Raw genomic sequence first — 24,432 nt, forward strand, 5'->3', positions numbered from 1 at the left:
CTATACCCTATAGCCTATTTGTATAATATATAAAAAATGTACATGTATGTACTAAGAAAGATTAATATTCCTTGATTTTTAGATGCAACCCCAACTCCAAATGTTCTTGGCAGCAGATAAAGACAAAATATAAAAATAATAATTCAAAGTGGTGAGTATTTACCACAACCTTTTATTACTTTTGTGAACATTTTATCACAAACACTTGTTTGCAGCAAACAGAAATAAAGAGTTAAATTCAGAAAACCAGAATACACTGTGGCGGAGGAGTTGGCTCTGAGTAGGCAATAGGGAAGGTCGATTATGGATGGGATTACAGGTGCTGTACAATCTGACCCTGGTGCTGGCTCCTTTAAGTAAGTAACAATGGGTACGTGTGCAATACATTACTACTTTTAAGTTGTAAATATGGCTGACTGTATGTTCTGCAGTAGAGAGAAATACAGTGTCCCTGTTGAAGCCAGCACACATACACACAGTCTCCCACACAGAGGTCAGTATGCAGCAGACAGAACACCAGAAACATAACCTGCTTTACAACAGTTATGCTTTACATTGGCCTATTTTTATTTATTAGGGTGGAGGAAATGAAGACACTCTGGTGGTGTGTTCTCAGACAGTTGCTAATGTGAATGCACTGGGCTTTTTACTATGGCAAACATTTGAATGTGTGGCATAAAAAAGGGACTGGCCCTTACACATCTCTTTTATTGTAGGATTTTTCACAACCTGCCCCAGAAACTGAGGCCTCTACCTCAATGGCCTTCAGAAGAAATGTGTAAGGATTTAAAACCCTTGACATAAATTACAGTCAGTCCTGTGTTTGTAGGAAGTCAAGGAACTTTTTGTGATTTTGATGAGCCTCCAGGAAACTTGTAATGATCATGTTTGTGGTGGAATTATGTTTCAGGTGGAAACAGACTCAGTCAGGGCCCTGTACAAAATGAGACTTGAACTAGACTGCACACTAAAGGAGACTTAGACTGCACACTAAAGGAGACTTGAACTAGACTGTTCACTAGGAGCTGACTGTGAAAGCTGAGAAAAAAAAAAATGGAGATCAAACAGCTGAATAAAACTGATCTCAGTATGTGAACTTATTTAACCAAGTAACACTTTAGTATTAATATTTATTAATGAAACTTTCTCTTGCTCTCTTTCTCCCTCTCATCAAACAAAACCAATAAAACAGTTTGAGACTTATCTGCAGTTTCAATGTGCTTTTATTAAGTGTAATATTGTATGGTGATTGCATCTACATCTGCACCAGCTGAGTGGTCAAGTGTGATCGGGTCAGTTTCATCAGGGAGAAGCTGGTTTTGTGGTGGTTCTCGCTCTGTTCTACTGGTGGCTATAATGTGCAGAATGGCACATGCATGCAGCCACTATCTCTGATGCCCACTCTGGTGACTCTTAAGCACTGAACATAGTTGAAACGTGCCTTTAGGATGCCAAAGGTCATCTCTATCTTCACTCTGGTTTTACTGAGGGCCACATTGAAGCGGTGCTGTGGCCCTATCTGAGGTCAGGGGGTTATTGTGTAGGTTTTTCTATCTCAGTTCAAATTAACTGTTTTGTACTGTACCAAATTTAACTTGCTTTCCTCAAAGCGCTGACACAACACAGACTCATGGAAAATTTGTGAGTCAAGCACTGGAGCCAGGCCATTTAGCATCCAAACTTGTGATCATACGTTCATGACCACAAGTCATCAGCAGATGAAATGTTTAGTAGATCATTTTTATATCTGTTAATGTTACTAATTTAAAGATTCATCTCACAGAAAATAATCATCTCACAAATTCACATCTCTACCTGAAGTGATAGGATTTCCTATTAACATCTGCCTCATGTTCTCTTAGAGCAGTGGAGACTGGAGCAATTATAGGGAATCCTATCATAAGATTAACAGAATAATAATAAAGATTTAAAATAATTCTTAACATGTATTATATTGTATAGTACATTTGTGAAATGTGCTTTTTGAAAAAAAAAAAAAAAAAAAAAAAAAGTGTTCCCTATCAATATATCTTACCGGCAATTTTATAAAAGCCCTCTTTTATGGACATAGTCGATAAATGTCCGGGGAACACTATTAATGAAACTATTCATGTACTCCTGCAGAGCAAGGACCACCTTGCGAATGGTTCGACAAACCGTGTTTTCCCCCAGCTTCTGTGCATCACCCACGGTGCAGTATGTACCACTTGCAAAAAAACACAAACGCAATACCATTTGCGGTACAGTAAGTGCATGAATTCGACGTGTTAAATTCTTTATGTGAGGCTCAAGAAGTTCGCAAAGATAAGACATTCCTTCCGCGGAAAAGCTGTATCTTTCATACAAGTAACTATCAGGAAAGGCAAGGGGATTTTGTCAGGCTAAAAACTCTTTCTTTACAAAGTGCTCGTCTAACAATTTGCGCTGAGATGTCCACCGGATTTGGAAGAAAAGGTGAAGTCATTGCAACAAACACTTGGAATAAGTTACGTCACCTATATGTTTCTTTGCTCTCAGCTGATTGGTCAAACTTCAGTCTGAGATCTCGAATCCAGAACATAACCTGCCCCGGAGCAGGTTAGCCGTGCAGCGTAAGATACCATGGCAACGAACACCGATTAAAGCCGAGCTACTTTCATAGTACCTAAGACCCAGGGTTGGCGGAAACTAAGCTGAAACATAGCCGGCTAGCCACCTAATCCGGCTTCATGGTACAGGCCCCTGATAAAAAACAATCCCAAGATATAATCAAAACATCTTGTCTGATTCTGAAATGTTGCCATAGCATGTAGCTACTACACATTCAACAATTCAACCAGCTCACTATAACTTGTTTTCATCACTTTTATTAATCATATGCATTGTGAATTGAACAGTCATGTTCTCAAGAGACGTGTCCAAAAACTGATGAGAATTTGGGTTGTTGTTCTAATTTGGGATGATATTGGAAATAATTTTGCACAGGATAAAGAATAAACATTATAATATTATGCATTAGAGTGTTCAAACATCTTTATCCAAGCTGAACTATGAGGTGATTCACTTCAGCAGCTTCATTCACAGTGAAAGGAGTACTCGGCCTCTGACTGATCACCTGAAGGAAAAGAAAGATGTTCACATTCATACAACAATGGAAACCTGTAAATGTGAATAAACAATGTGCATCACATGATCAAAACATTGAACGCTGGCTTATTAAATCTTACTTGTTTGATAGTAATCGTACACTTTGACCACAGCTGGCTTGAGATTCTTCACTGGAAGAATCTGTTTCATTTGTATCTGGTAATTCATTGGAATATGTTGTGGGATCTGCAGGAGGAAACAAACACATTAGTCATGGACATTGCGGATAAAAGGTTTATGAATCGACCTAATAATTTAAAATAATATGAATGTTGCTGTTTTCTCACCTCCTTCAAATACACAATGACATGATCATCTTTAGAATCGACCCGTTCCACAAGTGGTACGTATGATCCGGAAGAACCAAGCTGTGGGGAAAAGTGATGGTTAATTTCTAAATAGTGAACTCTAGAAACTTTACACATTCTGTGATGAATCACTCAAACACACCATTGATGTATCAGCTGTGAATCCAGATAAGAGTTTAATATCCACAATGACCATGTTAGTCCTTTCCTGTAGACCATCGTATCTGGAAAAGAGCAAATGAAAAGGTTTGGTTCTTAAATGCCTAATATAAATTAATAAATAAGCGAGAACAAAAGCTAGTAATTTACAAGACATGCAGAGTTTATCACTCAAATCACTCATAATGTGTCAATAATAAAAATCTTTTCTTGTTTCTCAAGTAAGTGTTTAGTGTTGCAGTTTTAACTATTGAGATATGCCTTTTCAGTTTATATTGCTTTTGTGTTTATTAAGATGTTAAAAATATTCAGTAAAGCCTGATTTGTTATTTAATCTTATGTTATTATCTTTTGATTTGAATAAAAATTCTTACTTGACAGTGAAGTTCAAAATGAAATTTTGTCCCAATGTTTTGCAATCTCCCTCAATCTTAGCGTCAATGCTCAATGTTTTAGCTCCAGTAGGAGTGGGAATGTTGTAGAACTGAGCAATCTGAGAGAGTCAACACAAACAAAAATAAATTAATAAAGCATTTCATAGCAGAATAACCACAATGCCAAGAAAGTGAGAATGTGTAAATGAAGCTGAACGCACTACAGACCTGCACAGACACACAGGTTGAGCCCTTCACTTCAATGCTGTATTTGGCTGGAACGGTCTGCAGCTGCTTCTCCTGGTACAGTAACTTGTTGTCCTGATTGACATCGAAGAGGTGAGTGTCTCCTGCTGACTGTACAGTCACTGTGCTGGAGCCGTCAGAGCTGAACACTTTGGTGGCGTACAAAGACAGAGCCTGAAGAGCCACCACTGTGTCCTGGGAAATAAATGTGTTCAGTAATGTCACTTTTACTCATTCACACTGCTAATAATGTGTTTGATTGGAGTAGTTTGAGTAACCTGTGTGGAGGAGAATCCTCCATAGGCATTCTGCTGCTTCACAAGCCAGCTGACAATCCTGTTAGCATAGCCCAGATCAGCTGTAGTGACTGAATCTGCAGAGAGAACAGCTAGCAGCACATATGAGCTGATCTCCACTGCCAGAGAATCAGAGTCATCAGCAGATGCAGACTGAGACCAGTGGAGATGAGACCCTTGAGGACAAAAGACACACGCGTAACTCAATGAGCATGACAAAAAAACAAAAACAATAGTACAGTCATAAAAGACAACAGAAATCATCAGAAACAAACCTCTTACCATCTGAAATAGCAGCATCCTCCAGTTTCTTGAAAAGCTGCTGTCGAGTGTCCGTGTCTTTAGCCAGACTGAAAGTGTAGGTGAGCAGAGCAGTGGTGTAAATGTTTTTGACATCCTCAATGACGGACCTCAAGCATGACAAACCTTTACTGACGACAGGATCCTGTGACAAAAACAGAGAAACAGACACTGTGAGTGTCATTTTTTTATGAGTTTATACTGTGTTTCCTGAAGATGAACTTACTGTGACTGGAGTTTCCAGTTCAAGCAATGATGCAGTAATGTAGGCAGTCATGGTCACATTATCATTCACTCCACCCTGGAATATATGAGAAATGAAGGATAAATAAAGCAACACACTCAAACTAGGCTACTAAAGGAAAGTTTATCTAGACAAACTTTGATGTTGGCTTGAGAAAGTCTAATGGCCGGTTTCACAGACAAGCTGTAAGCTAGTCCCAGACTAAAATGCAAGTTTGAGCTGTCTTCACTGAAAACAACTTGCGTTGACATATCTTAAAGTCCCCCTGTGCTGAAAAACAAGCTTTTAACGTTGTTTATATGTCCGTGTGGGTTTTTTAAATGCTTTAAGACAACACCAATGCTGAGTATTTTCTCCTTAAAACTGCAGTGAACCAGACAATCTCAAAAACGAGGTTTGAAATCGCTGGTGTTTCTGATGTCAACGAGTGGATCTCTGAGCTGGCGTGATTGACTGGGGGTGGGGTTCATTTGTATATTCATAGAACCACGTATACTAAATGAGGCAAGGCTGTAGTTACATTCAAGCTATTTTAAGGCATGACAAATGTTTTTTTCAAGGAAAACACATTTAACCCTCTACCACACGCATTATGATAGACCTATAGAAAAAAATATTTGACTCTTTCTTTTCTTAGAATGGCTTAACTTGAAGTGCTAAAAAAAAAAAAAAAGGAAACAATATTGTTTTAAGGTACTTTATGATATGTTGCCATACGGCAACAACATACAATAGTGGAAATGTTTAGAAAAAATTTAAATTTGAGTGGACCAACATTCCACAGGCCACAATCAACAACCTGATCAACTCTATGCGAAGGAGATGTGATGCAATGCGTGAGGAAAATGGAGGTCACACCAAATACTGACTGGTTTTTGGGTCCCCCCGGACCCCCCCCTCAATACAGTAAAACTGCACATTTTAGAGTGGCCTTTTATTGTGGCCAACCTAAGGCACACCTGTGAAATAATCATGCTTCAGCATCTTGATATGCCACACCTGTGAGGTGGATGGATTATCTTGGCAAAGGAGAAGTGCTCACTAACACAGATTTAGACAGATTTGTGAACAATATTTGAGTGAAATAGGCCTTTTGTGTACATAGAAAAAGCCTTAGAACTTTGAGTTCAGCTCATGAAAAATGGGGGCAAAAACATAAGTATTGCATTTATAATTTTGTTCAGTGTAGCTAGCTAAACTATCGCAATAATGTCATTCCACTATTGAACATTGTTGCCGCTTGGCAAAACAGACATTTGATCAATTTACCCAAAACTAACTTACCTGAGGTGATGTTTCCGAATTTTTTGTGTATGTGATATGGGCTGGTCCTTGTTTGTTACTGACGTTTTTTTTGTTTTTTTTAGCAACTACCGACAAGAGACCGCAGTCTGTCAAAAATCGCGCCACAGAAAAAAACTGCATGGCATGTGACTTAACCAAAGCACATCATTGGCTAAACTAAGGTCTTCTCATTCCAACAAAAAACACAAGAATGTTTTCTTAAAGAGACAATGGCAAGGAAATTAACACAGGTATATTGCCATATGGCAACACCATGCGGTAGAGGGTTAAATATGTCATTTTGGTGATCAAGGGTTTTAAGAGATCAAATGATTGACTACAGGGGGACTTTAAAATATTACACTGCCATTGTTTTGTCTCAAGATGCACACCAGTAATGTTTTTTTAAGGCACGTTTAAAAAAAGTCTTAATTTAACTAAGGCCTAATCCTGGCTTAATCTAAACCATGTCTGTGAAACCAGGCCTAAAATGTTATTTTTTAAAGCTTAAACATTTACAGGTCTAAGATTCCAGGTTTTCTAGATAGTAACTAGACCATTTCTAGGTGTCTGCTATGGTGTTCTAGATAGAAAGAGAGATAGAGAGATATAGATAGACAGAAGTTGACAGACCTTCATTCTGTTGTTGAACAGTCTTCCCTGTTGGATAAAACAGCCCTCTGAATCCCGTCTACTTATTAACCAATTCTTTGCACCCTGAATAATTTCTGGATCAATAAATATGTATTTCTGTGCTCTGCCAAAAGACCTCAGCACAAAGGCAGTCAACCTGGTGGTGTGGAAGATATAATAAAAAAAATGTCATCAGGTGTTTCATCCATCATACATTTCAAAACAAATTATTTGAACCAAGAGACACATTTTTAAATGTGGTTTTTTTTTTTGTACTATACTCCTGGGTTTATTGCAGATTACCTTGATATTTCTGTTTAACAAAAGTGATATTGAAAATATATTTACCATGTATTCCCATCTCCATAACCAAATGTGCTGTATGATCCATCAAAATGCTTGTAGTTCATTTGTCTCTGGTATCCTGTTTAGTGTGATAATGGTTAACACTTCAATGGTTTGTTTGGGTTGATTCAATGTGTCTGATTATTCAACTTTACTGAATGACTTTCAGGTGTGTTGAAAAATGCATAATTTGGTATTTTCTTGACATGATTTATGTCTCTCACCGCTCTTCAGGAAGCCTGTGGCTCTCTCTCGGATGGCTGAGGTGAGCTGCTCTGTGTTCTCCAGATACTGCAGAATGTAAATATTGGGAGAAAGAACGGCCATGTTTTGCTCTCCACAGCCGTACGGCATCCGTAATAATCCATCAAGGTTCTTCAGAGCACGACCCAATATGTCTCCTATAAACCATACACAGATGAAACTCACTACATTTTATAAGTCCAAACCCAATCTCCTCATTTATGCTTGTATTTGTAAATGTTACCAATGACTGAAACAGAGGATCTGGCTGATCCCTCTATCACATCTTTAGGGAGAGTCAGAGCCACTTCCTCTGAAAGACTGTCACCTACAAACCAGACAGACAGAAACACATATCATGATCAGCAGAGTAACTCTATAAATTTAGCGAAGTTCCTAAATGTAATTTCGGGAGGAGTGAACCCATCTAATCTTTTAATTAACTGCTGGAGCATATAAGCAGCTGCTTACCTGGCTCTGACGGCATCCCTCCACCTCCCCAACTCCTCCAACATAATTAGGCATCTTGTTGCCATACTGATCACAGGGGGGTATATCTAAGCTTGAGTTGAAGTTGCTTCCTCGAACCTTGAAAGTTGCTTTTTCACGCACTGCGGTCAGCATGCCAAATACACTTAACCTTATTAGCTTTGAGATTTATGGACAAACGAACTCATGAAACATTCTAAAACCATCTGTGAAGTCCCAATATAATTGAGGCACGTGCACCAACTAGCCAGTCATGGCCGGCCACTGCAGTGATGACATTGCAAGCTGCTTCCCAGCGTATAAAAAGGAAACCTGAAAACACATCATCAGCTTCAAATGTCTGAAGGAAGACTGCGCAGGCACAACCAAAGCATGGCAATTCAACGTGGCGTCTGGTTCCTCTCTCAGAGAACCATGGTTGCATGCGTAATAACGTTTCCTTGCGAAGGATCTCAACGCTTCGTCAGCTGACGTAATGGCAACGACAATACCAACTACGCCATGCTGACCAGTGTCTGCTTAGAGACTAAAAATAATCTAGAATCTTAGTGTGCGAAAGTCTCATTAATAATGGACACTGATAACAGTTTAGGATGTGGATGCACAATAGCGCTCCTCCCTATCACAGTGACTTATTTTGGCGGAATGCAGCACATTCTGTGGAGTCTTCACAGCGCTGTGCGCACTCGATCAGTTCTGTATCTGCCATCACCTGTGTTCAGCGAGAACGAGCCATGCAGATTCCGTGACAGACGGCAGTTATGGTCGTCATCCTTGTGCCTTTGAGTGTTTAAAGTTGTGTGCGTCCACTCCTGAGAGAAAGTGAGTATTGTAGATTTCGCTGTTACTCAAGCTGAGTTGATTGTATGTAAGTAAAATAATGACAAATGTTTTTGAAACAAAAAAGCTTGTTGAATCGCACTACTTGAAAAAAAATGCATTGCATTAACCCTGCTTGCATTGTATTTTTAGGGCTTGCATTTTTTATGGGCTGGAATTCAACATGGTTGTATATTTTAGCTCTGAATATTTCAATTCAAAACATTTCACACACGTTTTCATTATAAAAAAAAAATCAATAATACATATTCACCAAACAGATTTCACTTCCAAAATATTCATTCTGTTTAAAAATACAACCTATAATATTCGACAGGAAATTTTCGGTCACTTTTATTTCGCTTTACAAATTCAGTGGTTTAAATTCAACAGAAAAATCAACATTTGACATCCGGGAACGGCAGGAATATTAGATTGCAGATTGATGATCTCCATAGCTGTTAGTCAACCTCACCAGCAGGAGGTGCAAGCTGCTGTTGATGAAGAAAACTATAGAGCAATGGGTGAGAGATTCATTCATTCATAAAAACGGATTTACAGAAATGGAGCAAGCAGTAAGTATTTGTGATGATTATCAGGGCCAGTGTGTATTTTATATATATATATATATATATATATGGAAAAGCTGATAGAGACACAAAAGCTGTGTTTACATTTAAGTCTTCACAGTTAGTTTTGCACATGTAAGCAGCTTTCTCTACCGTGAACGAGATTATAATGTTCTTCCCCGACACTGATGTACAGATAAAACGTTAAATCTGAGGTAGTAGACATATATTTCTCTCGGTTGTTAAGTTCTTAACTTTATATCGCGGAATACGTCATTCTCCAGAGTTCCCCTGCGGTCAGGACACTTAACGCTTAATGGACTAATACAGTGATATAAAAGACCAAACTCTCACCTTATTGGGGATGTAGGCTAACCTAGATATAGGAACAGGCAAGTGGACTCAGAATATGAATGTAACGCACAAAGTTTCACGCTAAGCGATTCCTAGTGAAATACTGGCATAAAGTTGTCTTGACACTGGATATTTGATATTCACGCATTTAGGGACCGTGTCTAAAGTTACATACGACATTGGTACACACGTTTCTAACTTCAATAGCATCTGAAGAGAATGACTTACAGTAATAAAACCAACTGTAAAATGTTCATGTAGGTGCCAGGCATGATGCACACCTTTTAGATTTTTAATCAAATAAACTGTCAAATCATGTGTAAATAACTAAATATTGCTATTTTTCTGTACCGCATGAGCTCATGTTTATTTTAATGTCAACCATTTAAAAAGTGTGCATCATGCCTGACACCTAGGCCTACATGAACAATTTGCAGTTGCTTGGTTGGTCCGCTAGGAGGAGTATGCACCTGTCGAGGAATGATTTTTCCAATTGCCCTCGCCTCTCAAAACCTGTTCACTACCGTCTCAACGACTGCGCCGAACAGACCAGAGGGTGAGACGGGCATCCAGGAGGACTGCTATGTTACAAATGAAGCCACAAATGAAGCCACAGATGCCTCTGTTGCCACCAGAGCGGCCGTAGATTGTTCAAGGGAATGGGCCGGACCATTCCAAGCACAGTCTGGCTGTAGCACGAGTCATAAGCTCCACTAGCTCATAGTATTTCTAATTTTGCGGCATGGTGCGGGAAACAGATCTTTTACAAATATCTGACTCTATGCTTTCTATTTCGTCAGAATCATGAGAAAAAAAACTTTTTATACACTGTGGAGAACCTTGCGATGTCATCACTGCATCGGCCATGATTGGCTGTTGTTACACGTGCTTCAGACACTAGGTCCTGCGTCCCCATTGCGTCAGCTGATGCGGCGTTGAGTTCTCTCTAAAGGGAACTACATTTGTCATGAAAGGCTGACAAATTTTTTCTGCTTTCTCAATTAAAATGTCGGAGACATATTAGAATATTTTGGTTACTGTAAATTCTAGCTCCATCTATTGGTCCTCTATGCAATGTGTACTATTTTTCATGAAGTTGGAGATTGTGCTTAGAAGATATAGAGCCATTTAATCTTTACAGTCTGTATGACAAATTAATGAGTCAAAATTCTTTGAGCATCTTTTTGTCAGTTGAAAAAGCTTCATTGCTTGGTCCCCCCAAAAAATGAACAAAAGAAAACGGGACCCAGCATTATCAGGGCTCGTACACCAAAATGTATAAATATTTGCAGACTTACCATTTGGACACAATAACCAACTTTGAGTGTCTGTCTTTTCAGTTCCTTCCGCCTGCAACATAAAATCATACATCATACTGACATAAGCAGCATTATGCTAAAGGGTAATTGACGTCTAGTGGACGTTTGACGTGCGCTGACCTGTACAAGCAGACTTCGTGTGACCGTGTCAATGCGTCCTCTCTCTGGGACGCTCACAATCTCATTGTCACACACAGTCTGGGACGCCTCTGCCTCTGCACTGACTGTAATATTCAAGACTCCTACAACACAAGACATGTATGTGAAGATACAACAGACACAAACACAGAGAAACATCCCAGAAAAAAAACAAAAAAAAAAACAGATTTTCTCAGCTAGAGAAGCTCACATTTCTCTTTTTTAAAGTTTAGAAGAGACCTCCACAACTGACTTACAGTCCACAAGTCTCACTACAGGAACAGTAACCCTGGAGCTTTCTTTGCTGAAAGGCACATTAAAGGCTTACGACTCATTCTTTGTCCAATTTGATTATTAATACATATTATATGGTAGAAATGTTTGAGTTCATAATGATATATTTGATTTGTAAAGTTGTTGAGATGTCTTATAGACTTCTAGCTAAGGAGAAAAATATGAGCACAGTGTGTGATGTTGAGGTCTCTTCTAAAACCCTCATCCTTCCCTCAGGTCTTAATGCATACTGAAAAAAAACTGACTTTTGGACCCAGCAAAGCAAACTCAAGCAACTCAAGCAAAAGTCTCCATTATGTTAATGTTACCTCATTTATGACTTTCTAGTGTGTTTGGAAAATGTGCTGTATATACAATGCTGGGCATTGAAGATACATTTAAACTAGTAACCCTTAATATTCTGAAATGTATAATGGTTTTTATAGATAGTTTCAGTATTTACAATATTTGCAATATAACATTTTTAAAATCTTTTTCTCCTAAAGAAAAATTGAAGACTGAAATCTGAAGACAAAGCTGATACCTAAATGAGACAAGAAAATCACTACTTAGTATCCTAGAGAAATCTCTGTCAGGGCAGCACATCGACATCAAGACACAACAGCACCTCTGACAGCACAAGTTCAAGTCCCAGCTACTGTTCCCTTCTCACCTCTCCCATTGTTTAATGGTGCTCTAAGTGATGTTGGGTGACGTCACTTCTTGTTGACGTTTAAAGTATTGTCAAACAAAACGGAGGCTAGCTAGACCCTCCCTCCTCCTCATCCGTGCACTAACCCCCCAAACCCCACCCCTAAATCCTTCTTGTTGGTTATTGGCTGAAACAGTTTGTTATGTTTCGTGGTGGAGGTTAGCCCAGTTTGTTTTTCTAGCTGTTTGTGGAGCCTGGGCTGTCTACAGAGACTGCATTTTTTACAGTGTGTTCAGGGGACAGGCAGCTGGATGTGACAAAAAATGTTTTGGCCTAAAAACGCGTGACATTGCTTAGAGCATCTTTAATGTCTCTCCTACTACTGTCCTGTCCATTAAAGGTGAAAAACTCCAACGTCATTGTGGCAAGCAGGGCGAGGCTGAGAGCAGTGGGAGATAGGCGTGAGGCCGGTGGCGTGATTGATGAGACCAGTCTCGTATCTCTCACGGAGGAGCTACGGAAGCATAAAAGGAGGAGCGACGACAGTGAAGGACGAGGGAGGACCAGGCCTGGACTAATTATGATAGGTTTTGTTTATATGTGGCGGCAGTCATCCGTAAGGGGCCGCCGCTTTTACTTTCACTTTGTTGTTTTATTTTACATGATTAAAGTCTTTAAATATTCGCCGGTTCCCGCCTCCTCCTTCCCACAACAACTAACTTTCGTTACAACTAACTTTTGTTACAGTCATAAAAAGAGCCCCCTCGTAAGACAATAAAGAGATCTCCCATGTTTCCCACAGCCCATTCTTATTTTGAACTCCTTTCTCTCAGAACTTTCTCATGTCTCAGTTGTGCCTACTTTTATTTCTCCTACGGAATTTTAGGAGAAACATTTGAGTCACTGTTGATACTAAAATGAGAGATATTTGAGAATCACAATTAAGTCTCCTGAGATAAAAAAAGAAGAAAAAAAGCAACCTTTGAACAATAAAAATATTCCTATACTGGAGTCTTGTAAGAAATTGCAGCAAGACAATAAATAGATGTTCAATGTTTCTTCCACCACATTCTCAGTTTTGACTCTTTGGGCCCTATCTTGGGTCCTATCTTGCACCCAGCGCAATTGACGTTGTACAGCGACGCATGTATCATTCCTATTTTGCACCCGCGCAAAGCGCGCTTTTCCCTCCACAGAAGCACGTCGCTAAACTAGGGAATGAACTTGCACTCCCGGGGCGGTTCAGCGCAAAAGAGGAGGCGTGTTCCGGCGCAAACGTTCCTTCATGCTATTTTGCAGGTTTAGAAAACAATTGCGCCACTAACCAGGGAAAAATAGTTTAAAGTCAGTGGCGCGTTGCGCATGTTATTCATATGCTATTTTAAGGGCCATAATCAATGTAGCGTGTGCTCAACGCGCATACACTTTGATTCTCTCATCTACACAGAAGCAGCAGTCTTCATTTTTGCAAATCATACATTATTACGATAGATAGATAGATAGATAGATAGATAGATAGATAGATAGATAGATAGATAGATAGATAGATAGATAGATAGATAGATAGATAGATAATTTATTATAAAAGCATACGTCTAGCTTACACATTTACCCAAATTATCATACGCCTTTTTAACCGAAGTTAATTTGGGTGGGTTTCTCCATCCCCAACGTCCCTGACGAGAGCGTTGCTCTCCTTGGCTGTGAACCGCTCCTGGCGCGCGCCTGGCAAATCCGCCGTTATAATAGGAATCCGCTTTAGAACAAACGCGCCTGCTCTTAAAGGGAATGTGAGATGACGCTCTGATTGGTTTATTTCACGTTACGCCCAAACCACACCTATGAATAATAAAGCTACTTCAGACCAACCCATTTTAGATTTGCGCCTGGCGCAAGAGTCATTTATCCCGCCGGGAAAATAGCAACAGCGCCAAGACCCGCCCACAAAGTTACTTGCGCTTTGACACTTGCGTTTCAGATCGTTAAAATAGGGCCCTTTGTCTTTCAAATAATTCTCATGTCTCATTTGTGCCCATTTTAATTTCTCCTAAGGTGAAATGCTGTTGATACTAAAATGAGAGATATATGAGAATCACAAGTCTCCTGAGCTTAGGAAAAGCAACCTCTTAGCAATAAAATTCCTCTGAATGATTCAGCTTGGAAAACTCACCAAGAACAGAAGGAGTGAGGATCCATTTAAAGGTTGTTCTTCCATTAGCACATAGACAGGATGAATACTGATCATCAGAGGAGGCTTTGAGAGTGTAGTCTGAGGACGGAGCTGGAGTCACTTTAACCTGTCAATCAACCACACATGATAAGAGGCATATTTGATATGATTTGATTAGACTGAGTCTGAAATCTCACCATGATGCACTTGGACAGATAGTTGAAGACCGTGGCCTTCAGCTCAAAGATCTCCCCACGGATGATGGAGTAAGGCAGAGAGAGCTCCAGGAAGAAGGGCTGGAAAACTGTCAGCTGAGCAGGAGGAGCGAGACCCAGACCTTCAGAGGACAGACAGAAGACCTCCGTCTCCCAAGAGGTGATGGTGTCAGGAACCGTGACAGGAACCTGAGCTGATCCAGAGTCCCTACGGAGGAATTACAACAATAGGCATATTTGATTCTGACCCTGTATTAAATAACAATATTCAGCACACAGATGATACAATAACTGAATTCAGAATCTGCAAAGCAAGCACGGTATTTTCTTGCGGGTCTTGTGGGTGTGAGGGGGAGATTAAAGAGGAGTAAATAAGATAAATATGATGTTAAATGTGATACACGTTAAATACTAATTATGCTTCACATACCCCACTTCAGCAAGTTCCCAGATCCACGTTTCTGGAAAGACGGTCCGAATCGTCACTGCTGGAGAACGTCTGTCTAAACTACCATCCAGTCGTGAAGACATCACCATTGGAACATGATCCATCTCTGGAAAAAAAGTGAAAAGCACGTCAAAATAAGTCTATATGCAGTAAGAAGTGAAGGCAAATCATCATTTTCATACACGTTAGAGATTTATTTCACTGTTGTTAAAAAAACAACACATCACTACTACATCAATTGTTGAATTGTAATTTGAATGAATTGTACAAGTTTCACAAATTGAACATTTTATTTTTTAAAATGTATTAATAACAAGCACCTACATATTAAAACATTACAGCTTGGATTGTGATAACAGTACATGTACCTATATGATAATTTCGGTGATAAATCAAGCCTCTGTATGACAGACACTGAGGGACTCGCACAACCAAATTTGTTGCCATCTTCAATCCCACTCTCTGTCAAATGATAATGATAAACCACAATAAAAGTCATGAAAATACAAATTATTTTTATTCTCAGTATAATCAAGAGGGATTTTTATGGATTTACTTATGCATGTGCACTATATACTTTCCCAATCATTATCTAGTGCACTGCCACACATATAATCCACCGTTACCTTTAAGGATTCATGGACGTTGTCTGTCGGCACAGCTCGACGGGGTCTCACATGCAGACACTCCCGCTCATCTTCAACAGTATAAGGATAATCTGACCGCCACTGCACTGGCAGCAAGTTGAAGACCTGTGACGGGACCAAGTTCACACATTATCTGTATGATATCCAAATAATTCATATATTTTCCAACAAAAGTTTAATTCCATTTTGGTGAAAGAGAAGATTAATGTTAATCTCCTGAGACTGGGATGTCAGCTTAAACACTGATGGATCATAGCAGTAATATCTAATGTCTGTTATCACTAGTTCCCTTTCGAAAGCTACTATCAATGCTGCAGTGCTTTTGGGAATACACTTTGTGTGACCAGCTGCGAAATATGTGTGTATACACGCTAATGAAATTGGCCTTGAACTTGGCAGACTCTGACGTCATTGGAATGCGCTCTCGTCAGAGGCTATAAATAAATGTGAAACAGGTGCGTTTTCAGGTTTCTTTGTCTTCGAGACCATACTGTGTTTGTCTCTGTGTGCTTCACCTCTTTGTCTGTCACTCTTGTTAATAGTTAGTTTTCAACTGGCAGTGTGCAGAAGTTCTCTCTGTATGTGAAGTGAAAGAAGAAAAGAGCAATCAAAAGTCAAAGTCAGTCAAAGCAGACAGTGTGTGTCTTAGTGTTCATGGCCCTTGCCTGAATGAACGACACACCTCAGTTCTGTTTTGTCTGTTTTGGAAAAGAGCATGCTGCCCGTGCGTTGGAACAAGGCTAGTGCGAGCATTACGAAAGGTTTTCAGTTAAGCTGCTTCGGGCTCGCCTTGGGCCCCCCCCCCCCCCCCCCCCCCCCCCCCCCCCCCCCCCCCCCCCCCTTGTAGCAAGTACATATGCTGGTCCTCCCTGCAAACATTCATTAGATTCTATAGTTTGGATGATCATGTGGCTCCGGGCTCATGTCCTGGAGTCAACATCCCAAGCTCATTTCTGAGGCCTCTTTCGTGCTTATGAGCACACACACACACTACACAACTGTGAGGGGTCCAGACACCTCCAGTGTGGTGTCATTGGTATTCTCGTTCCGATAAACACTGAAAAGCAGTGCAAGATTGAGAGTAACTTTTGAAAAGGAACATCTCACATCTCACGGGAACGAAATGCTGCGCTTCTTTGCCGCACTGAGGATGTGTCAGGCAAAGACAAAGAAACCTAAAAACGCACCTGTTTCACATTTATTTATAGCTTCTGACAAGAGCGCATTCCAATGACATCACCATCAGAGGCTGTCAAGTTCAAGGCCAATTTCGTTGACGTGTTTAAACACATATTATGCAGCTGGTCACACACAAAGTGTATTCCCAAAAGCACTGAAAAGCAGCGCAGCCTCTCATTCCCGCTTTTCAGGGAACAGCACACGAGACGATTCACACTGTAGATTCCCACTATGAAGACGCAGTTAATCAATACTTAATCTTAAAGCATCTACACCTTGTCAGCATCCAGACGTTCTCCTGACTTCAGGATCAGGACGCTCTGATCTACAGCACTGAGGCCACACAGTGAACCAGGCTGAGCTGAGAGCTGGAGAGTGTTTTTCTCACCAGGAACCACTTTAGCAGGAGAAAACTGCAGAGACACCTGTGAAATACAGTGAATAGGATTTATTTTAAAATTGAGTCAGCAATACAGTTTAAAGAGGCTCATTTCTAAAAATACATACCTTGTTTTTGAAACACTTTTCAATGTCGAAATTTTTGCTACTCGCAACAACATTTTCACTGGGCAGAACACAGTATGCCAGAATCTGCAGTACAGGAGCCAGATCTGAACCAACAGACAGTTTGAACGACATTGTGCCACTTGCTCCATTAGAAGACTTCACTTCAACCTTCTCATATCCATGATGAACGATCACTCCTCTGGACAAGACCTGAAACAGACAGATGACACTCTAATAACAAACTGACTAGTGCAGCCAAATAATACTGTTAAACAAAAACATCTCTGTAATAAAATAAATACTGCACATGTTCTCACCATATAGACAATGTCTGTTTTGAAGTCTTCAACAGTCTCTCCAATAAAATAATACTTGATGGTGGCTGTAAACTCAGAGTCACACTTTAATGGTTGCTCAGTATTCTCTATAATCAATTCACTTAGTGTTGGGGTGTATGGAGTGGCAGGCTGGAAGAGGTGGACTGGTTGTATACCCACAGAGATGTAAGGCTTTCTGTCGCTATAATAACGGGGCTCTTGAGAGACACTTGCCTGATAACAAAGAATCAGAAATAACTCATGCAATGAACTCTTCAGGGAACAAAAAACTAAGTGAACACAAATTATCTTACAATCAGATTAATATCACTTTTAGAATGACTGGATGTATTAAAAGAGAAGCTGGCCAGTCCATCGCTGTCTGTAGTGAGATTTAGGAGCAGTTTTGGGGACCAAGTGTTACTCTCCATAAGATAAACCTCTTTGTTTTGAATTGGAGCACCTTTGAAATTTGAGAGTTTGATCTGTTGAAAATAAGATTTTGAAGGAATAAATGAATAATTATGTACATATCAATGGTGTTAAACTGAGACAAACTGATTTTAGACTTACTTTTCCTTCTATAATTGACCCATGTTCATATGTTTTGGGCAGCTCGGTAAATGTGGCTTTACCAATTTCATAAATGAGAGTTACAGATTCAGATTTTGTCATGGTGATCTCTGTAAACAGTAAAAACACCCAAATAAATATTCATTAAAATAATAAAAAAAGTCAAACATAAAAAATGAGAAATTCAAGAAATGTAAGTAACGGGATCTGACCAAATCCCGCAGCTCACCTGTTCCTTCTTCTGTAACCATTGCCTCAACACGAAGAGAATTCGCCAGCCTATCATTTAGTGTGGCGTTGAAAAAGACTGATATTTCTAAGGTATGGATGGCACAGCCTGTCTTTTTTATCTAATTATGAATGAACACAAACATAGCATTTTAACTAAAAAGTGGTTTAATTGGATAAATGGAGGAAAGTAAAGATGCCATTACTTGAACGGTTTCTCAACTCACAAACCTCAATGGTTTCCTCTAAACACACTGGATCGGTGTAAAGGCTCTGGTAGGACAAATTATTACGGCACACTTTCACCCATGATTTACCAGGTACAGGCTGTCCATAAGTGTATCTGTGAAAAAAGTACAAGCAACTGATCTACAGCCCAGGGTTGAGTTAAGCAACTAATACAGTCATGTGAAAAAGAAAGTACACTCTTTTGAATTCTATAGTTTTATGTATCAGGACATAATACCAAAAAATCATCTGGTCCTTAGCAGGTCTTTAAATTAGGTAAATACAACCTCAGATGAACAACAGCACATGACATTACACCATGTCATGTTTATTTAACAAAAACTAGGCAAAAATGGAGAAATCATGTGCAGGGGCGTAGCACAAGATCCCAGGCCCTATGCATAGGCAGTCCTGATGGGCCCCCATGTCCCTCAACCGCAAAGTGTGGGGTGCAAATTGTAAAAAAACTAAAAACAAAACAAAACAAAACAGACAGGTCATCAAGCGGGGATTCTGTATTTGATTGATTTTCAAGTAGAATGTACATAAATAAAAAATAAAATAAAAACACTGGCTGTCCAGAACCTCTTTTACATCGCCTCTACAAATTGCATTCAGAACGTTCAAGACGTTTCTTGTTGATGCGAAGTCCGACCTTGCACAGCACCTAGCTGACCTCCTGTGGTTAGCGCAGTTGTCATACATTAAGTTGTAGACATTTTGGAAAGGTTGAATTTGTTAAACAGATAGATGCAAGGGAGAGATGCCTAAACTTTGTATGTTTCAGACAAAGCTCTTGCACTCTGCCTTCGTTTTGGTCGAGTGTGAATATCCTCAGTTTAATTACTTCTTCCATTCACCTTAAGCTGTCTGTGTGAGGCCGGGTTTTCAAAATTGACTGCCTTAAACCAAGTACCGAAATTGGCTTCAGGTGGAGGATGACATGTTGTAAGGGTTTCCATGAGAAAGCTTCTTCTCTCCAAAAAAAAATTGGCAGCATGGCTTAGGTTTGCAAAATTGCATCGGAACAAACCACAAGAGTTCTGGAACAATGTCATTTGGACAGACAAGACATTTGGCTAAAACCAAACACAGCATATCAGCACAAACACCAATACCAAAACACAACGGTCAAACACTGGTGGAGGGGTGATGATTTGGGCTCATTTTGCAGCCACAGGACCTGGGCGCCTTTCAGTCTTTGAGTTGACCATGAACTCCTCTGTATACCAAAGTATTCTAGAGTTAAATGTGAGGCCATCTGAATGACAGCTAAAGCTTGCCTGAAATTGGGTCATGCAACAGGACAATGATCCCAAGCACACCAGCAAATCTACAACTGATTGGCTGAAAAAGTGGCCCAGTCAAAGTCCAGACCTCAACCCGACTGAAATACTGTGGGTGGACCTTAAGAGAGCTGTGCATGAACAGATGCCGACAAACCTCAATGAACTAAAGAAACGTTGTAAAGAATAGAAGGCCAAAATTCCTCCACAACAATGTGAGAGACTGATGAAGTCAAAAAGAAAATGATTACTTCAAGTTATATGCTAAAGATGGTTCTACAAGCAATTGAGTCATAAGGTGTACTTAGTTTGTCAAACATGGCTTCTCCATTTTGGCTTTATTTTTGTAAAATAAATAACGAAACAATATTTCATATTAATATGATAACATAATAACAATATTAATATGTCATGTGTTGATGTTCATCTGAGGTTGATTTTTTAAGACCTTCTAAAGACCATGAAATTTTATATATGTTCTTATACGTAAAACCATAGAATTAAAAGGGTGTACTTTCTTTTTCACATGACTGTATATAAGGATTGGGATTACAGTAAGTAACTGAACCCAAAGTTAAAAAAAAGAATACAATTAACAATTAAATGAAAGTAACTTAATTGTGCCAAGAATGGAAGAACTCGCTTAATGCAGGAAATATAAAACAACTCACTTTCCGCAAACCTCAATTATCAGTTCCTCTTCTTCAACACATAATTCACTTGGGCTTTTTACAGTAACTTCAAACTTAGGCAAAACTAGAATTTAGAAGGCAGAAATTATAGTTATTAGTCATCAAATTAGATATTAATATACAAACATATTATTGAAACTCTTCCCATGCAACATTGCAAATAGTTTGTTTTTATGACTTACCATATTTTTTCACCTCAAAACCATGTGAGATCATCCTGTCACCAATAAAAGCCTTCAGTCTGTACATGCCTTGACGGGCCTCTGGGTTTAATTCATAAGAACGCTGCAAAATCCACCTTGTTGAAGAAACATTTGTCCATTGACCAATCCGGTTACGTCGACTGTCCTGTTTAATACCAGAGACAGGGCAGATATTTAGTTACAGTCAGCTACACATATCCTGACTATCAATGCAGAAATGTATAATTAGCCTTCTGAAAATACAATAATTGCAAATATAACAGAATTTCTATAGTGTTGATAAGATTTAAAACTTGTGCTAGTTATGACTGCACAGAAGGTTTTGTGTTCTTACCTCAAGAATCACTGTACTATACTGTAAAAGAGCAAATAGCAATTAAAGAATGACAAAAATGGAAAGTGCATAGTGTGCCTTTAAAGAATAAAAGCCAAAAATGTGTTCATTTATTAAAAATGTATTCAACAATGCAAGAGAAAATAATGGCAATAAAGATGCAAGATAAACACATCAGACCTGCTGATCAAGGGGTGCAAAGCTTGTGTCCATGGTAACAACTCTGAAGTGCACTGTAAAATAGAAATGTGTGTTAAAAAAAACTGATTTTTGATATCAGCTCTTATGTAAGGGACAATGCTTACAGTCAGTATTTCACTCCTGTAAATAACCAGACCTAGTGTTAACGTAACCGTATTAAGGATTAAATACAGTGAAAGGGCTGACAACTGTATTCTGCTGCTGTGTGAACGTGTCTTTTGAGCCAAATTAAACTGTCACAGCCTGTTTTAACTGTCATTTTACAAAAAATTCTGACCTGTTTGCACCAGCTGACCAGTTAGAATCAAGTAGGCTCATACCAGACAGCTATTATCACATGTAAAGATCGATAGCAGGAGTGTCAAACTCCTGAAGGGCCACAGAGTTTAGTCCCAACCCTGCTTCAACACACAGACCTGTAGATTTCAGATAAACTTGAAGGACTTTTTAGCTGAATACCTGATCCTGACATTTAATTAAGGTTAAAGCTAAACTCTGCAGTGGCTCATCAAGAACACCCCTGATCTATAGTATCTAAAATAAAGTCATACACTGATATAAAGTGATTTACGTTATCAGTTATTTGTAATTACAGTATTTAGGCTGAATATTATGTTTGAATCTGAGGGGATTGTTCAAACACACACTAGATGACCATTCTTGTGTTTCCAAAGCTGTTAGATTTCAAAGCTACTCATCCTTATCTTTTCTAATGCTCCTCTTTTCTGTTTACATGTTTGTAAATTAATTGAACGGTTTACTTCTTTTATCATCTTCTGGCTTGTGCAACATTTGTAATTTTTGACCTATGGTACTACATCAGCTCATTGCATGATCATAGCAAGCTTTACTTAATGTATATTAACCTATGTATGTAATGCATTTTCATCAGAATTACTTACTGAGGTTTAGCCTTTAAGACATTCAAAGCTCACCTGTCTGTCCTGGAATATAGATAGGTTTATCAGTCTGGATAAAGGTCAGAGGATGGTAAGGCTTGAACATGACTTTTCTCTCTTCAGTCATCTTGAAAGTTTCTCCCTGTAGTTCGACCTTCATTTTCTGCACTGATTCTGCTTCGACCAGAGGAGCCTGATGAGAAATAACATACTTTATTTACAACCTGCCATCACAAAAACTAGATGCGTTATGGTGAAACTAACATATTTGATTATTTAGTCATTATCTTGTGCAGATTTTGATGGCAGACCTTGAAGTTAAAGCAGCGGTGAAACTCTTCCTCAGCTTTCTCCTGCCGCAGTAAAGTGCTCTGGTTACCATGAACCAGATGAATGGTCATGACAAGGCTTTCATTGGGCTTGAGAAGACTTGCACACAGTTTGGCCTCAGATCCAGACCCGATCACTGCAGGAAACGTCACCATGAAAGATCTGTCCAGAGAAAATGATCATACAATATTGCAAAAAGTGGTTAGATACAGTAAGAACCATAAAAAAAGCACCATTGCTTTTGATCAATTATATGAGAAGTGAGAATACAAGGGCAAACTGTGTAATTAAGTCTAATGACTTAATTCTTTATCTTTGCATGTTTATTCACACTGTTACTCTTAAAAATACACTGTAATTATGAATGATCTTACACATGCCTCAAGTTGTCTTTTAAACAGCAAACCTCTACTTTGCAACACAGATCCGTAAAATCAATACAGGAGAAATCATCAAGACCTATCTATCTAATAATTTATCACACTTAGAAAGCAAAACACTGCCTTCCTCAGCAGAAATTGTTAAAAACTTACGGCCCGGATGTTTGTCCATTGACACAGATCAGGAGGAAAGAGAGCAGAAGGAGCCCTTTCCAACAGCAGCTCATATTCAGGGTCATGATGACGAGCGATCATACAGGTCATGAGATGAACTGGACCGTCTCTTTTAAAGGACTCTCATGCTAAAGGAGGTCCCTCAAAACATTTCTGTTGATCATCAGATTAATGATTCAACCATGTAGGCAACGCAGTTCAACAACCTGTGATTTGCAATTTGTTGGTTTGTCCAAAAATTCATTTGTGATGAGTTTGATAAATTATATTTTAAAAAGCAGTTCAAGTAAAGACATGCAAAAGCTTTACTCCTTCACAGATTAGAATAAACATTCAGTTAATTATGAATGTTCCTGACTGCATAATTCACGGTTGAACAACTTAAAGGTTGCATGTTGGAATATTCAAGCATGTAAATCTAAATAGTCCTTTTTTTTCAGTCAAAAGAGAATTCTTGTATTCTCTGAACTGAACTAGTTCATAGTCATATAACATGCAAGAAATTAACTGAGAACTTTAAAGTACATAGCATAAGTGTACATGTGATCTGAAAGCAAACTCCTACTCTTATCCTCATCTAGAGAGAAATGTAGAGCTACTGACCTTTAACTCCATGTAGACAAACAGTGGGCCAAGACAACTGATAATTAACATCCAGTGCAAATACATGCACCCACCCACTCAAACTGATAGGGAGAGATACTGCAAGCTGCTGTTTGCATTTGTAAATTCTCTGCCTTCACAATACGACTAAACTTATGGCTACTGAAAGTCATTACGTTTTGAAGAGACGAAGCAGAGAGAGAATCCAAATGCACAGTTTTAATAACAAGGCAAAGAAATCCGAAACTGGCAAATAGTCCACACAAAGAAGCATGGAACATAATCCAAAGACCATGAAGGAAGGTACAAGACATCCATGTGTACCCCAATGGAGATAACAATGCCCCACGAGTAAAACACAATATGGGCTGTTCATTTAGTTCATGGACTGGAATCGACACAGGACTGTAGGCTACTCTGAGGCAGAAAAGGGCTCTGGAGCAGAATTATGGGCTGAAGCGGGTTCATGGGCTGAAGAGCAGTGTGCAGCCCAAACACACAAAACGGCCATTTCCGTAACGCGCGGAGTACATAGGACAAGGGAACAACTTCTGGGGCAGACAGCGCAGGTACTGGCAGGCTTGAGAACGCTGAGGCCGGTGGGCTAGATGGCGCTGGTCTATGCCAGATATGGACCAGCAGAGATG

The 24,432-nt window shown here is 39.3% G+C and overlaps 1 protein-coding gene across 1 annotated transcript; it reads right to left on the reverse strand.

Annotated features, from left to right (window-relative positions):
* Positions 1-2,830: 2,830 nt before the first annotated feature.
* LOC311296947 (alpha-2-macroglobulin-like) lies at positions 2,831-23,302 on the reverse strand. The gene is made up of 34 exons (XM_084418961.1): positions 23,162-23,302; positions 22,610-22,790; positions 22,335-22,491; positions 21,379-21,431; positions 21,199-21,219; positions 20,844-21,009; positions 20,641-20,725; positions 18,687-18,798; positions 18,457-18,577; positions 18,228-18,337; positions 17,969-18,139; positions 17,655-17,888; positions 17,338-17,547; positions 17,106-17,255; positions 15,631-15,756; positions 15,373-15,466; positions 14,987-15,110; positions 14,539-14,764; positions 14,342-14,468; positions 11,229-11,350; positions 11,088-11,139; positions 7,803-7,886; positions 7,540-7,716; positions 7,319-7,394; positions 6,971-7,127; positions 5,036-5,110; positions 4,792-4,954; positions 4,492-4,685; positions 4,196-4,408; positions 3,968-4,086; positions 3,577-3,658; positions 3,414-3,494; positions 3,207-3,312; positions 2,831-3,094 (listed from the first exon to the last, which is right to left on the reverse strand). The coding sequence occupies exons 1-34, from the start codon at positions 23,245-23,247 to the stop codon at positions 3,054-3,056; spliced, it is 4,296 nt and encodes a 1,431-aa protein (XP_084275087.1). The 5' UTR covers positions 23,248-23,302; the 3' UTR covers positions 2,831-3,053.
* Positions 23,303-24,432: the final 1,130 nt, after the last annotated feature.

Source organism: Rutilus rutilus (assembly GCF_951802725.1).
Source record: "Rutilus rutilus genome assembly, chromosome: 9".
NCBI classification, from domain to species: domain Eukaryota; kingdom Metazoa; phylum Chordata; class Actinopteri; order Cypriniformes; family Leuciscidae; genus Rutilus; species Rutilus rutilus.